Here is a 15,622-nt window from a genome sequence, read left to right on the forward strand (position 1 = left end):
TGATCGTCCGTAGTTAATCGCACATTTTTATCAACTCAAAATGTACCTTAAAGGTACTTAAAGTATTTAATACTCTTACCATCAATAAAACACCTGAACACTGTGCTAATATTTGGTCTCTGTATTCTGAAAAGTGAGTTAAGTCTCTAAGCACAGCATGTTGTGTCTAAAGGTAATATTTCAGCCCGTTCTCATTCCCAAGGTGTCAAATATTGACGCTTCGTCACGGCCGTCGGCGTTAGACGCACCGCCGACTCATCTGCGTCAATATTAAACGCTCAGGGAAGGTGCGCCAGGAGTGTGGTGACGTTGCTTTGAGAGCGAAAAGAGCAGGAGGGGAGGTGGATGGGTTCAACAAACACACGGCTTTCATCCTGTAAAAACATAGTTTTAAGACCAACCATGTTGTTCTTTCCTAAACTTATCTAAAGTGGGTTTATTGCCTGAATCTAAGCAAGTGTTTTTGTTTACTTTGACCGAAAAGAGTAACGCAGAGGGGTCTGACAATGCGTCAGTATACAACGAGTTAAGATGAGAACGCGTTGAATAATTATTGCTCAATTAAACTCTGCAACAACAAAGCAAACGGACGTTACCAGTTTAGATAAGGATTGGAAGCACCTTAATGGGGACAGTCCTGGTTGGCAGCATTGTCCCCGGGCATATACTAATGTGTCCTCCCTGCTGTGTTCTCAGGTGTGGTCACAGCGGTGGTCTTCATCGCCGTGTGCGCTCTGGCTGTGATAAGCCGCCTCCTCTACCAGCAGCGGCGGGCCCAGAGGAGCAGCAGCATCAAAGAGGAGAACAGACACAGCATGTACACTACAGACTACAGGACAGAGCTGCACCTCCACAACTCAGTCAGGGACAACATGAAGGAGTACTACATCTGACTACAGTGTGCACTCTGTGGACCTATAAGCCACAAACTTACCTCTCTGGGTGGACGCGCCGCTGCAGGATTTCTTACAAACAAAATATCTCTGTGCCCTGGAAGACTCCCAGAAACACTGTAGCCTGTAGTCCACTCTCTCGTCACGCTCCAGTACAAAGCAAGTGGCTGAATCTTTACAGCTGTTAGTGTATTTGATGTTGGTGAAACTGTCAGAATCAAGCTGCTGTGGTTTCTGTCATTTGCAAAAATGTGTAAAGCAAAAGATGAATGTTCTGCAGGGTTGGACGAAGGGACGCCGCGAGTGCAAACGAGCGAAAGCTGCTGTCCATCCTGAATGCGCACAACTTAAAAAAACATTTTGTTTGAAACCCTCAGATGCGGAATACTTCCACATTAACAGCGAGACTCACTAAAAATTGTACTTGCGAGTCAGGAATATGTAGGCCGGGCCTGTAAGATATGCGTGCATTCGCTGCTGTCTTTGTTTTTTCGGTGGTGGTGAATGTTGTAGAAGAAGAAAAAGGGGACAACACTGCCTATACTGTATGAGTGCCTAATTTGCATACAAGTTTTTATTTGAACATTTTAGAAGTTATTCATGTGATTTGCACAAAAAGCAATCGCATTTACATAGAGAGGAGCTCATTGTCATTCAGTTCTGCACCCTGCTCTACATAGAGGGAAAGGAAATTTGAATTTCCCACTCATGCACATCATCTGCCAGTTGACCATCAGTAATGGGCTACTCTCAGTAATGTGTCTTTCACTGACTGTTTGAAGTAGCATGGAAATTGACGAACCTAAATCCTGTAATCTTTTAACTGGATACGTAACAGATCCGTAACTCAACACGTTCAAGTGTTTCAGGTTTTCAAGTCTTGTCCCTAAGAAAGCATCGTACACCATTCAGACCACATTGATTTTGTTGTAGGGATTTTTTAGCTGATGATTTATGAGATTTATTTAATTGTGCAAATTCTGCTTGTGTATTATTTTTTTAAAGGTGCAACGTGTAGGATCTGGCCACCTGCTCCAAACAAACAAAGGGGGCAGCATTTCACCGCTACTACTGGATCCATACAATCTAAATTTACAGTCATAAATTATTAAACAAAAAATACACAAAGTTCAACCAATCTCCTGAACTACTCTTAGAGTAATAATAGAGTAATACAGAGTAATAGAGTAATCCATTAAACAAACACGGACCGTTGTAGGGATGTGACGGTGAGGACATTTTTCCACCGGTTAATAAACTTGTGACAACACCGGTGTTACCGATTACACCGGACATTTTACAAGAAAAGATTACACTTACTTTGATCTTTACTGTCGGGTGGGGTGCACTGTGCACACCGGCTGGGACCGCTCCGTTCTCCTCGCGGCGATTACCTCATTACCGTTACGGTTCCCTGATAGCACTGGGTTTAAATCTGAAATATTGCCAAATAGGTGTGTTTGCTTTTCGCTTCAACACCAAACACTCCACCATCTCATCAGTCTGTCAACTTCCTCTCGTCCCGCGTGTGTGAAGTATGACACCTGCTACTCTGAGCTGAGACTCCTACGGAGCAGATGCATTCAGTTTGTAGCGTCCGTCGTCCAACTATGTATTGATAACACAGCGCTGATATGCGAAAATGAACTAAATGGGTTTTATTTCTGTAAAGAAAAGCAAAACGCCAGTGGGTAAGTAATGTAATCGGCGTGTGCCCGACCACCGTGTAATACAACATAGACTACTGTGACAAACTAGACCTAGAACTAGACCTAGACCATGGATGTATTATTGACAAACCCTCAGGGCAGCTCTACTTCATGTTGGACTGAGGGGCAGACTGGATGCTGCAGTGAATCACGGTACACGTCCACAGCATCCATCCTTTCCACGCTTGCCATTCGTTGTCTATAAACAGCCGTGCAATGCATTCTGGTATCGTGGCGGCACGGTGTGAAGTTGTATCACAAGACAGGACGGGCCGGACCGGTTTGCAGTTGAGATCTCTGCAGCACAGTAATTTGGCATAACATGAAAACTGTTACTTCTTCACACTCTTTTGATGATTTTGGTTAATTTTTTGAACGTTTTAAACTAAAATTTGTGCCAGATGTCACACGCTGCACCTTTAAATATGTACAATTCCAAAAGTAATTGTGTATATTGTATCATGAAAGTAGCAGAAAAGAGAAATGAATGGAGAGGATTATCATATTTAAATATATACAAAGCAGTCAAATACACAAGCACGTACAGTAAGGGGGGTGTAACTATCAACCAAACTGCAGTCAGGAATCCAGTCAGTAACCACTGCATATCAAATCTGGCAAACCACGAAGCTCCCAAGCAGTATCTTTGGTGTTCTTTGGCAAGCGGGCAGCAGTTTTGGTGTGTACAGGAAGTGTTGAGCTCAGCGGGTACTTAAAGAAACTGGTTCAACCAGCATGCGAGTCAAGTTAGCTGCAGTGTGAATCAAACACAGCAGCGACTTTTATTGGTACTTGTACAGCTACAGTAAGCTCCAGGGTCACGACCTTCTGCACTTTGTCAAAGTACTTGAGTGAGTTTGTACCACTGTTAGTACAGAGAAGGAGAAGGTCGGACTCAGACTGTGAGGCTGTGATGGTAGACCCGGTGCGTACCCAACTCAAAACGTACTGTTAACAACAGTTTAGTTTGTCCGTTATGTTGCAGCGCTAGCCAGCAGTGCTTAGAGCTTTTTTTGCAACCAAGAAAAAGGCCACCTGACATATTATTATTTATTTATTATCTGGATTACAGGGATAAGTGGTGTTTTCTATATATTTCAAGCAGAAGACTTTTTATATACATCGTACACTGGTTGATCCTCAGACAAAAAAAAATCCATTACACACACATATAGGCATAAAGTCTAGAGCCAACCTTAGCGGTATCCTGCGAGCCTGTAATGCACATCACACACATCAGAGAACAAAAATTAAAGCATGGATGAAAAATGGAGACTTTTTTTTTTTTTTAGATCCTAAACCACTAGTGGGGCGAAAAAGTGTGACCTACAGGTGACGCCAGAGGAAAAGTGAAATCGGCTTGTCAGGCTCAGCTCTACAGATTTAGCTCATTATCCATCGGCTTCAGCTGCTCTCAGGCAGGTTAGCTGTCTTTGTCAACGTCGGTTGTAGTTTGAGCTTAACGTGCTAAACATAAAGGGTCAAGCCCAAAGAAAAGCTGAATCTGACGGGACTGCGGTCTTGAGTATCCTGTCAAGAATGACTGAATGATTCGTCCTCTTGGGATCATAAATGTCTGTACAAAATGTTCAAGGAAAGCAATCCAACAATTGTGAAGATATTTCAGTCTGATTCCAATTTTTGGACCGCTGGGACTGATGGATGGAAAGACTGACAAACAAAGTCTGAAGCCCCACTGCTTCCGTCTGATGCTAATGGATTACGTGACTGAAAGTGACCCAGGAGAGTGGCATGGTCAAAGGATAGGGGGTTCCTGATCCTTTGGGTCCCCATCTGTGCATGTCCTTGTTATCTAAAGTATGTCTCCAGATGTGATAGTCTGCAGATCTCCAGTTATCAGTGAATGAATACATACCTCTCAGAGTGTTTTTGGTTATATTGCAATGGCTAATATCACGTGGTTACTTCTTCTTAATGATTTGTATAGCTGCAGTTTTATTAAGGATCTATTGTATAGATGTATAATTTAATAATAAAAGTGAATATATTGATTAATCCTCCGTTGTAAAATGGCTTGACTTCCAACAACTTTGAACAGGGTCTTAAGATCTTAAAGCAGTGATTTCAATCAAAGTCCAACATCGTTTATGGTGTTCACTGGTGGGAAGCCAGTGAGGGATTACATCCTTGTTGGGATCTGGAGAGGGATTGCATGAACATCCCTCTCATGTTGTGCCTCGCTGGCAGGTGAAAAGATGTACTGCTTGTTTTTCTTTTTTTTAAATATATCTGCAAAAAGGTTAAAGAAATCCATCAACAAAGAGTTACAGAAGACTTTGTCACTGCGTTTTTGGTGTTTAAGAAATTCAGAGTTGCATGAGAATACTGATAGACAATTATGCTAAGAAGCTGACCTAAATTATGTCCAGAAATAAAAGGGGCTTTTTGGTGCAAAACATTGGAGTCAGACTCCCTACCGCTGACTTAAGGGCATTTAAAATCAGCACGTTGTTAGAAGAGAAATTACTTCAGAATTTGCCGGATGGCTCGGAGTATAATTGAGTTGCAATTGCAGAATATGGTCATGAGCCATGGCAGTCAGTGTCAAATACACCACGCCTATGCTAATTTGCCAATTACATGGGAAATGGTATGGAATATTCTCAAACTAATTAGCTATTTTCAGCTGATCCAATCATATCCTGTACTGATTTTTGATGAATATTGCATGAAGAGTGGTGAAAAAAGGGTTTTGAGATCTCATAAGAAAAGCATAAAGGGCCTTTGGACACGGTCGAGCTAATCACTTACTCTCGCATATCCATTAAAAAAAACTTCAGTGCTGCACACAAAGATCAATAAAATAATAATAAAGCACCCGTAACCCTCCGAGTGCAACATGAAGAAAACAGAGAATAATCGTTTCAAATCATCTTTCATAAACATTTGTCTACACACACACAGTGTGTATCGTCTCTGCTAACACAGGAGCATGTCAGCAGTGTAACGTACAGAGAGACTTTGAAAAGCGCCTGACAGTCTAAACCAGGAACAATTTGTAGCTTATGTAAATGTATTCATTTTGTACTGCTTATCAATGCAAAACTGCCTGTACAGGTATTTTCAAAGAAAACTTGTTTGGTATGTGCCCCTGAGTATATCTGCTACTCCAAGCCTCCGTTTTATGTTCTGTATGCCTCCTAGAGCCTCGGCGTTGTGTGCACAAACAAAAGCAAATACAATTTCACGCTTTTTTTTTTTTTTTTCCCATTTATTGGCTTCTTTCTGTTTTTTCCAATGTTGACCTACTTTTCCTGTTTTTGTATCGAGTCTCTAGTCTTTCATTTTTGGAAGCATATTATGTTTTTATCTTTGAATTGGAAGCCCATGTTTTCCTGTACCTAGTCATTTGACATGAGCACAACATTGTAAATTATCACTTTGAATTATGTTGGGTCTATGTGCTGTGTTCGAAAACTGACACATAAAAAAGTACGATTATCTACGGCAGTGGTTTCCAACCTGGGGTCCGGGCCCACTCCAATCACAGGGGATTTGCAACACTTACTAGATAATTCATACAAAAGTCTTTTTTTGCTACGCAGTACACCACATTGTGTTTAAACCCATTATTTCTGCACAGTGTCAGATAATATTATCAGTATTATACTATTAGTAGAATTAGATTCCAGTGGTGGCTGCGTAGGATTGTTTCCACCTCGTGTGATCCAACCATTTCCAATAACTCCAGAGCGTTGTAAAGTCCAAAAGTCAACATTTATTGGAAAAAAGGATAGATGTTATCATTTCCAAAATACACATGTTTTTATCTAATGAAATATTCTTCTTCAATCCATATTTGTTGGCATTTAGCCTTTCAAAAACAACATTTTCTCTGCAGTTAAAAACTGTTTGCTCTCCCGCCCACTGCACACAGAGGGAGGCACTGACGAGTTATATTCATTAAAGAAAGTTGATTTATTTAAAACTAACTAATTTAATACACAGAATCACTTTACTCAAATTGAGGTTTTGTCCCTTTTGGATTGAGGATTTGTCCCCAAATTAAGGATTGAGGAGAGTCCCTTTCCACCTTTAAGAAGAAGCCAAAGACCCAGCTCTTTCATGAACACCTCCACACCTTATGACACTGATGATGTTGATGACGATGATATTGATGGCGTTGTCTTCTCTCCACCCTGCGCGTTGCCTCTGTGCACTGCCTGTCGGCACCTGCGTCCGATCGGACTTGAAGCTGTTGTTGGCACGTACTCACGTTGTTCCCTCCTATCTAGATCCTTGCTTGTGTTGTACAAACTCTCAGATGTACGTCGCTTTGGATAAAAGCGTCTGCTAAATGAAATTGTAGATTTTGTTGGAGGATTTGTAATTTCTTTAAAGGTGGCATATTTACAGTTTATATAAAGCTTTGTTCTGTTCTTCAAGGTTTTTACAATACTATACAAAGAGCTGCTTCCTTTGTGCACATTTCATACCCACATGGATGAGAAGTTTTATGGTGAAGACTCCACTTCTCACTCGTCGTCGCTGTGGGTGTGTCAACACTTGCTCATTAGTCGAACCTGCACTTTACACGATGTTGTGCCAATTAGCACTTTGTTTTTGTTTGAGACCCGGGTGGGACATGGATTTTCTCCTCCACAGACACAGCAGGTAAATACTAAAACCTACTGGGCAACTTTGCATTGCTTTTTTTGTCGTCAGTTTGTTGTTTTTTTGGCAAAACATTGCCGAACCACCACGTGATGGATGAATTCCATTTAGCTGCTTTGATATCAGGGTCCAGGCACTGTGCATGCTGGCTCACTGTTACTCTCACCGGGACACTTGAATGTAACTAGAGCCATCGTTAGTGCTATCAGTAACACGTGCACTATCTGTGCTGTCTGAACACACCTTTAGAGGAGCTCACAATCAGGAAAAAACATCGACAACTGAGCAAACTCAATCTGCTGGTGAGGATACTCGAAGCTCCAAACAAGAAGGTAAGTGGACCTTGAGTTGAGAATGTTTCATCAGTTAAAAACTTTACAAACCCTCCGAATTAAATGAGGAAATACGTTGTTTTTGTGTTATCTGACGTGATGTGGGTCCATTGTGTTACGTGCCTGCAGGGCCAGACAGGCCTGCAGAGCTTTTCTCCTGTGTTGTTCTGCCCCTCCTCCTTGTCTTGCAGGTGCTTCCAGGATCCAGAGTTAATGGAGGTGATTGGAGTCCACCTGTGCAGAGTTTGCCAGCTGCAGAGTGGCTCACACTCATTCTATCCAGCCAATCGCCGTCGTGGGCTGCACATAAAAGCGGCACACTCTGGGCTGTCGCTCTCTCTCTGACTCATTTGTAATGAAGTATTTGAATTGTGAAGACACTTGTTTCCAGTGGGAAATTAAAGATAAGGTTTGTGGTAAGGAGGTAGAAGGCATAGGAAGTCTGGGGTACCCTGTACACTTTTGCACATAGGTTCTTTTCATGTCTAGAAACACTAGGTTTAGTGGTTGTTGCCAACCCCTGTATGTTTTGTAAACTGCTGTTTGTAGATAACTTAATCAGCCTTTTGTTTGTTGTGTTTAGAGAAGACAGATTTAGTTAGGCCTAGTTTTGGTTTGTTAATTTTGATTATTTGGCACAACTATATTGTCCCTACCTCCACCACATTTGTGAACCTTCAGTTGTCCTTTAATAAACTGGTAATTTTTGAACTTCACTTTGACTCTGTTTAATTTGGTTGTTGTTAAGTTATTGTTCCACTTTGTGGACATAACAATTGGAATAAATGTGTTGCATTATCAAACATACTGTACACATGTGCATGTCTGCCACATACATAAATATTCATAGCAGTTTGTCAGTGCGGCAAAATGCAAAACTATGCACATCACATAATTTTTCAGTATTTATTGATCCGAGGTCTTGATCCTCTGCTTTTAGCCCTCAAGACAAGTTGAGCCTTCAAGTCTCAGGCAGAAGAGTCTCAGTCAACATTTTCACAGCTCGAGCAGCAGAGATATTCTGAAGTTGCTATGGTGACAAAAACTGCAGCCCCTGTGTGACACTATAACATCCAATTATACATTTTAAAGGGATAGTTGGGTAATGAGTTACTTCTCCATAGTCAGTGTATTACCTACAGTAGATGGAGTTTAGAGAAACAGACAGGAGTAGCAGCACGGGAGCAAAGCGTTATACTGCTGTGGACGGGGCCGGCAGCAAAACACATTTTAGACACCTAATTAAATCATTATCAGTTTAGGTGCATGCTATATTTAGACGCGGAACTGAAATGAAACTTATCTTTATATTTTTATCAACTGAGTCTGTTGGCTTTGAAGAGAGCATAGAGACGTTTCACTTTCAGTCTCCTGTCAGAAAGGGCCGTCTGACGGCAGATAAAGAGGTGAAAATATTCTAAACATAGCAAACACTTAAACGGTTATTTATTTTTTAAGGTGAGCCTTTCTTTTAGGTGGCTAAAATGGGTTTTGACCGTCATCTATAGGCTATGGGTAATACACTAAGTACCTCATACAACCCCACTTTAAAACATCTGAACTATCCCTTTAACTTTTAAGCGTTGTTCATACTCTTGAGAGACCGTGGTGTGGACCTTTAATGTCATGTGACTTTCCCTGTGGTCTTTCAGTGAACAGTCATAGAGATGTTTGTACAGGTGAACCAGCTTTTCCCTTGAAGGCGTCCACGTTGGAATGAAAAGTGTAGCGCGTGCATGTCGGTGCGTAGTTCCAAAAATTCAGAGGTGCACGACCAAGCGCTACAACAACTTGCTGAGCCTTCGCGCACAACGCAAAAGCCGTGATGACGTAATTTACTGGCGCGCGCACGTTGCGGCAGCTTCACTACGGCGACCATCGTCCAAGCTTTATGCTACGTTCACACTATAACCTACAAAAGCATGTTGCTCAAGTGCTTCTCAGATATATCTTAAATCTTATCTTTAACTTGCAGATATATATCTTAATCTTATCTTTACTTCTCAGAATATATATCTTAAATTTCATCTTTAATTCTCAGAATATATCTTAAATCTTATCATTTCTTCTCAGAGATATATCTTAAATCTTATATTTTATTCTATTTTATTCTATTTTTTCTTCTATATAGTTTAAAATAGTTGGTATGTACATTCATATAGAGATTCTGTATGTAAATACAGTGCTTGTTGTACTTAACTCGGGTCTGTTTATGCGAGTGACGCACGTAAAATCTCTGTAAATTGCTGCTTGAATCTATCTGACTATCTTACCAAACCTGATCCTACCTTAACCCTTAACCTTAATCATTTGATGCAGATGTACTGTATGCTTTGCATTCTTATGATATGGTTTCTAATGTACATGTAAAGGTTTTAAAATTTTACTCAGGTTTCAAGGTTATGATTTTGGGCTGTTTTTTTATTGAATCGGGGCGTGTTTTCAGCTGTGATCGGGCTGGAAGCTGTCAATCTGATCTGGCAACACTGGTGAACAATTTACGTATCCTTACAGTCAAGCCAACGTATCAAAAACGATCACGCCACTAACACAACCGATTGATTTGTGTTAATTTCAACATTCGTCTTTACCAAGCAGAGCTGTGCAGAGCTCTGTATGAGAGGGCTCCATCTGTGCATATAGAGGTTACTGTGCATCATTATTCACACCAATCATGCTAAATTGGGCAGAAAATACACCAGTACCAGACACTAGTTGAGATAAGTGAACTTCCATCAGTTTGATGTTAATGAAATGATAGAAGTATAATGTAATGACTCCATGTTGGTAACAGCCTCACAGCTGGTGCTCATTTTAAATCACCACAGATGGATTCACATGTATCCCATTCCCCAACTGTTGCCCTCCATGGACTCGAAATCCTCCCTCCTTTTGTCCCTGAGACGCTGACACACACACACACACACACACGTCTAACAAACCAGCGGAATGAGATGAAGTGGTTGGAATCACCTCCACTGCTTATTCATTAGTTTCGTTACTTTCTGTTTTGACTTCAGGGCCACCTACACAAACTCTCGGGAGCACAGGAACTGTTTTTAGCATTAAGAAAAAGTTGGAGACAAGGTTTCTTTGCACCAAAACTTCTGAGTTAATGAGCTGCGGGTGCATGAGGATGCTCTTTTTAAGCACACTTTTAACTTCCCGTATGAGAGCTGCTTGACTGAAACTGAAAATATAAGAGGATGAACGTAAAGACGAGCTGTATTTTCACAGCATTAACCGTATATATGAAGACACGATCTAATACAGCGGCAGTTCTTTGGAGATGCTCTATAATTATTTCAGGAAGTCATTCTAATGACAGCGTGCGCTACACGGAGCCAGCAGGGTTGAGACTTCTGAAACTAATTAGAATATATTAAAACATGCAACAGCGAGTACATCTAATTTAGGCTTCTAAAAATGTCAAATACTGGACCCACACACGGGGGTAGAAAAAAAACACACAAACACATTTCCGCTTTTCAGTAAGAGTGACAAAAGAACCCCCTCCATATACTGAGTCTACTGAGTCTATAGCCAAGTGACAGTGTGGGACTTCAGTACATTTCCGCCCCGCAGACATCCACTGATGAGATGCTTCCTGTGGAGGCTCCACACTCAGGGGTAGAAATATACAGAACGCTGCGAGGCCACCATGAGCCCACGACAACTCCCACATTTGGCTGCGTGTGGGCCGATCCGTCGAGTCTGTCAATCCAAATACAGTTTCGCTGCTTCTCCCACTGTTGTTTTTCCTTCCAGCTCACTGTGAAAACAGTGTGAATGCAGAAGGAGCTGCATCTTATTGTGGAGTTATTTAAGGAGTAAATCAAATTACATTTATTTATACTAAAATATGAGTCGTCTGCCCTCATTATAATGTAACGCGTAGGTGCAAAGGATGACAAGAGAATATACGAGCTGTCAAATTACTGGCATTGTCGCTCATCAGATTACCATTAAATCCCAATGGCAAACCCAACACAGTAACTGTCTAGTAAACATTCACATAGAGTAAAAGTAAAAGAGATAAATAAGTTAGCCCAACAGTAAATTAACAGTTTATTTTCCATCCATCCATCCAGCCATTTTCTTCAGCTTATCCGGGGCCGGGTCGGAGTATGAGACACAGCTTAGATTGTTGATGATGAGGAAGTTTAGAGTTGTTTTCGAAAGTTTTGCTTCATGCATAAAACATTTCTCCACTCTCAGGATTCTACATGCATATTGTTTTTACGTTATGTGTTGACTGTTTGGAGCATGTGATGCAAAACAATAGAGTTTTTATTTGATCTTATCTCTTGTTTTAGGCCTTCACTGTGGGGATTTTGCCACTCCAGATACCTCCACATTTTTAGATGATTTTCATTAACAACTTTTTGTGAATTGATGTATTTGTAACTTCATCCAGCTCTTCGTATTCATTCAGTTGTCTGCTCTGTTTTCCAGCCATATACTTAATCTCATGTCATTTCAGATCCAGCCACTCCATCCTGCCATGCAATCAAACCTTTCCCCTCCGTTCCCCTTCACCCCCTTGTGTCTGGGACTATGTAGGGCACCTGGGACTGCCTGATCAAACTTGTAGGCTGTACTAAAATTGTTTAAGAATGAGTGTAAGCCAGGAGAGAAAAGAAAAAGAGGAAGAGAGGAAATTAAAATCCTAATCTGCTGACTGCTGACTGCTCATCATACCGTTTTATCAGCCACGTCACACAGAACGTGAGTCACAAAATGGAGCTACAAGGTTTTCACAACATCAGCAAACATGATTAATACGTGTTAATGAAACTGAAACGTAGCAGCACTATAAACGCTTGAGATGACTGATACTGATCTGCTGATCTTATTTACAGCACTATCAATAGTGAGCGTGTCAACATGGACATGAATGATGTGTTTATGATCAGGATCCCGTTTATGTGTTTGAACATGTGAACACCACATCCTGTTTTCAGAAATCCAAATGTACAGCCCGTTGTCATTCCCAGAGCATAAATTACAGACGCTTTGTCTCGCCCATCGGGCTGTAATACAGAATACATTAGGATGGCTGGAATACTCCGAAAGAAGCCGGATTTGCATGTATACACCTTGAGCGCCGCCGGCTGTCTGCGCAGGCACCCCATTCACACGAAGAGGTGTATGAATACCACGATAATACGCAAGATGTTTAGCGTGCAATAAGTACGCCTTTCTTGATATACTGGTGTCTTTTGTGCGGCATGTATCCTGTACTGACTGCAATGTAAACACATCCACGTATAAATACCATGTTAAGAGTTAGTGACGTAGTATGAAAACAGAGAAAGATCTCTTGTGGTGGATGGGCCCAACAAATACTGGGCTTGTTTGTTTTGTAAGTTACGTTAGTGACATTTGTCACGTGTTTTTTGTTGACTTTTGTGACGTGATATCCGTAGTTGTGTCCGTACGTGTTTTAATTAGTTTACTTATTTATTTTAAGTCCAACCATGACGTTTTCCCTTACCCTAACTAAGTGGTTTCTTGCGGACGTTTACGTGACGTACAAATGACACGCGGAAATGATAAATTGTGTACTCATGACACGCGGAATGTCGTGGTATTTATGCGCCCTCCCATGAGACCGGGTTGGCGCAGATTTTACGCCTGCTTGAGGTGTTTTTTGTCTTTGTTGAAACAGTGATGAAACACATTTCGCAAATAAATTCTGACGTGGCAAACATTTAACTCACTCGACTGACCAGCCGCTTCCGCTGTCGGCTTCTTCTCCGACATTCCCATAACGTGCGAACGCTTGTCTTCGTCTCCGGACCGCATGACCAATACTAGCTGACATGAAAGAATAACCACATTTCTCTGTGTTCGTGTAAACAATATATCCTGAATATGATCATAACCACGGTAAACAGGTTATTCATGTCCATGTCAACGCACTCGATGGTGTTAATGGTTCTAGCTCTCTAACCTGCTTTCTCTCTCACACATTCACATCAACCCTCCAATCAACTCCATCACCGTAATGATAGTAATTACAAGTACAGTGTGGACAGCAATTATAATTAGCATATACGAAGACAAATACTAATGGATCTGGTGTGTGTGTGTGTACTATTTGTGTGTGTGTGTGTGCCCTGCCCCTGTCACAAACTGGCATGTCTCCTCTTGCTGGCCGAGGGAAAAAAAAAAATTCCAATTAACCAACAGCGTGCTCTCAAGTGGAAGAGAGAGATTGAGAAACTCAGACAAAAGCATGGGCACGGGAGTGACTGGAATAACAATACAGCAGCTACAACACATTTCAGTAACAACTAGCATTGTTCACCCAGGATGAACCAGAGAAGAAGCTAACCTGTATACTCACAACAATGGCTATGGTGGCATGTGCATGATAATTACAATAAAACGGCACTAATGAATATTTCTATATCACGAATGGGGGAGTGTAGCGGAGTGTGAACGGGGTCACTTATACTGACAAAAAAATAACTAATTATGAAGAAAATGATCACCCTTCACCGACAAACATTCAGAACATTACAAATTAGATGGAATTTAGTTGTGTGACTCTACAGCCGTGAAAAATCGTGATAAGTAAGCATCCGAAATCTCAATTTACTGCTCATTACTGAGTAAACTGTTGAGCAACCATTATAGAGAGAGAGAGAGTAGTGAAGAAGTGTGAGGAAGGACGGTTTGTATGATATCTTATGAAAAGTTATTCCTCATTTTTAAAAATATATATATTAAATATAATAATATATATTAAACTTCCGTCTTCACAGGAAACAACTTGGTTAGGTTTAGGCAACAATCCCACTTGACTAGGTTGCGTGGCGAAGTGGCGTTACATAAAGGACCAACATGTAACATATTTACTGTATTAAATCATAAGATGATCATGATATGTCATCAGAGATTAAAGAAACATGCTGAATTGTAATACTGGTTTCGCCGACAGCGATGCTACAGCCGGTATGTTCTGCTTTGAAATTTCCGTTCCGGTCAGTAATGTCTGTCCTTTGCCCATTTCCACAGACCTACTTTTAATTCTCAGGAAAGAATACAGAATAATTCGTCCTTCTGGTGTGAATTTGTGTGAATCTCTGGCTATAAACTAACCATCTATTCATCCGTTTTCATTCATTCATTCATTCATTTATTTTTGCTCGAGTATTACTCTCCGTCTCTCACTCACTAAAGGTCCTTTCAGACACAATGCGACAACAACCCCACTCTGAAACCCATTATTTCCAATGGCTTGTGTCACGCACGGTGGCTTTTTTTTGGGCGCCGCACGCCGTGATGTGCACTGAACCCAACCGCAGCTCAATGTTGTGTTAGCGAGCAGCTCTCCTCCGCCAGGAAAAAACAATATGAGGTGTAGCTGTATTGTTGTCCGGGTGGAAACAGTAGAGCTTACAGTATACACGCTGTACATAGTCAGAACCAGGTTGAGATAACGAAAAAGAAAAATGTGAAAGATGTGAGATATTGCCATAAATCGGGAGAAATACGGGAGAATTGTGAACCCGGGAAGAAACCAGGAGAGGACGATGAAAAACGGGAGTCTCCCGGGAAAATCGGGAGGGTTGGCAAGTACAGGGATGAGAACGTGTTGTCCACCCCGACCTCTTCCCTACGCCACGTTTGTTGCACACATTAATTTTGTGGTATGTATACGAATTTCCATGCATTACTTTTCCTAAGTATGTCTATGAACGGTGTTTGAGAACAGCCTGAGGAAGGGAGTGATTTTGGACGCAGCTTATATGAGTTGTTTATAGGAAAAATACTTAGTCATTGCCTTTGTAACAGAACATAATTGATTGCAGAAGACACTCTCAACCGTATTTAACAGCAGACATTTTGACATAGTAGGAAAAACACCGGTGTTACTAATATCATTAAAAATGGCTCCGTTCTTTTCAAGTGTTCCAGTAAGCCGTGACGGAGCGGCAATGAGCCGGCACGAACAATATCAGCACCGTGAAACTGAGGCGGCCTAATGGAATTCAGCCAGCATTAATTTCATTTTTTACACCTGTGCTTTTATACTGCGACA

General features: G+C 41.2%; 2 protein-coding genes across 2 annotated transcripts in view; both read left to right on the top strand.

Annotated features, from left to right (window-relative positions):
- Positions 1-4,618, top strand: part of LOC119499809 (contactin-associated protein-like 5) — a 106,441-nt gene extending 101,823 nt beyond the window's left edge. Inside the window, exon 24 of the mRNA XM_037789007.1 lies at positions 697-4,618. Coding sequence (XP_037644935.1) covers positions 697-893 — 197 coding nt within the window. The 3' untranslated portion in view covers positions 894-4,618. The remainder of the gene's footprint in view (positions 1-696) is intronic.
- LOC119499822 (trace amine-associated receptor 13c-like) overlaps positions 1-15,622 on the top strand; it is a 978,627-nt gene that overhangs the window by 391,014 nt on the left and 571,991 nt on the right. The gene's annotated exons all lie outside the window — the stretch shown is intronic.

This window comes from Sebastes umbrosus, chromosome 13 (assembly GCF_015220745.1).
Source record: "Sebastes umbrosus isolate fSebUmb1 chromosome 13, fSebUmb1.pri, whole genome shotgun sequence".
NCBI lineage: Eukaryota > Metazoa > Chordata > Actinopteri > Perciformes > Sebastidae > Sebastes > Sebastes umbrosus.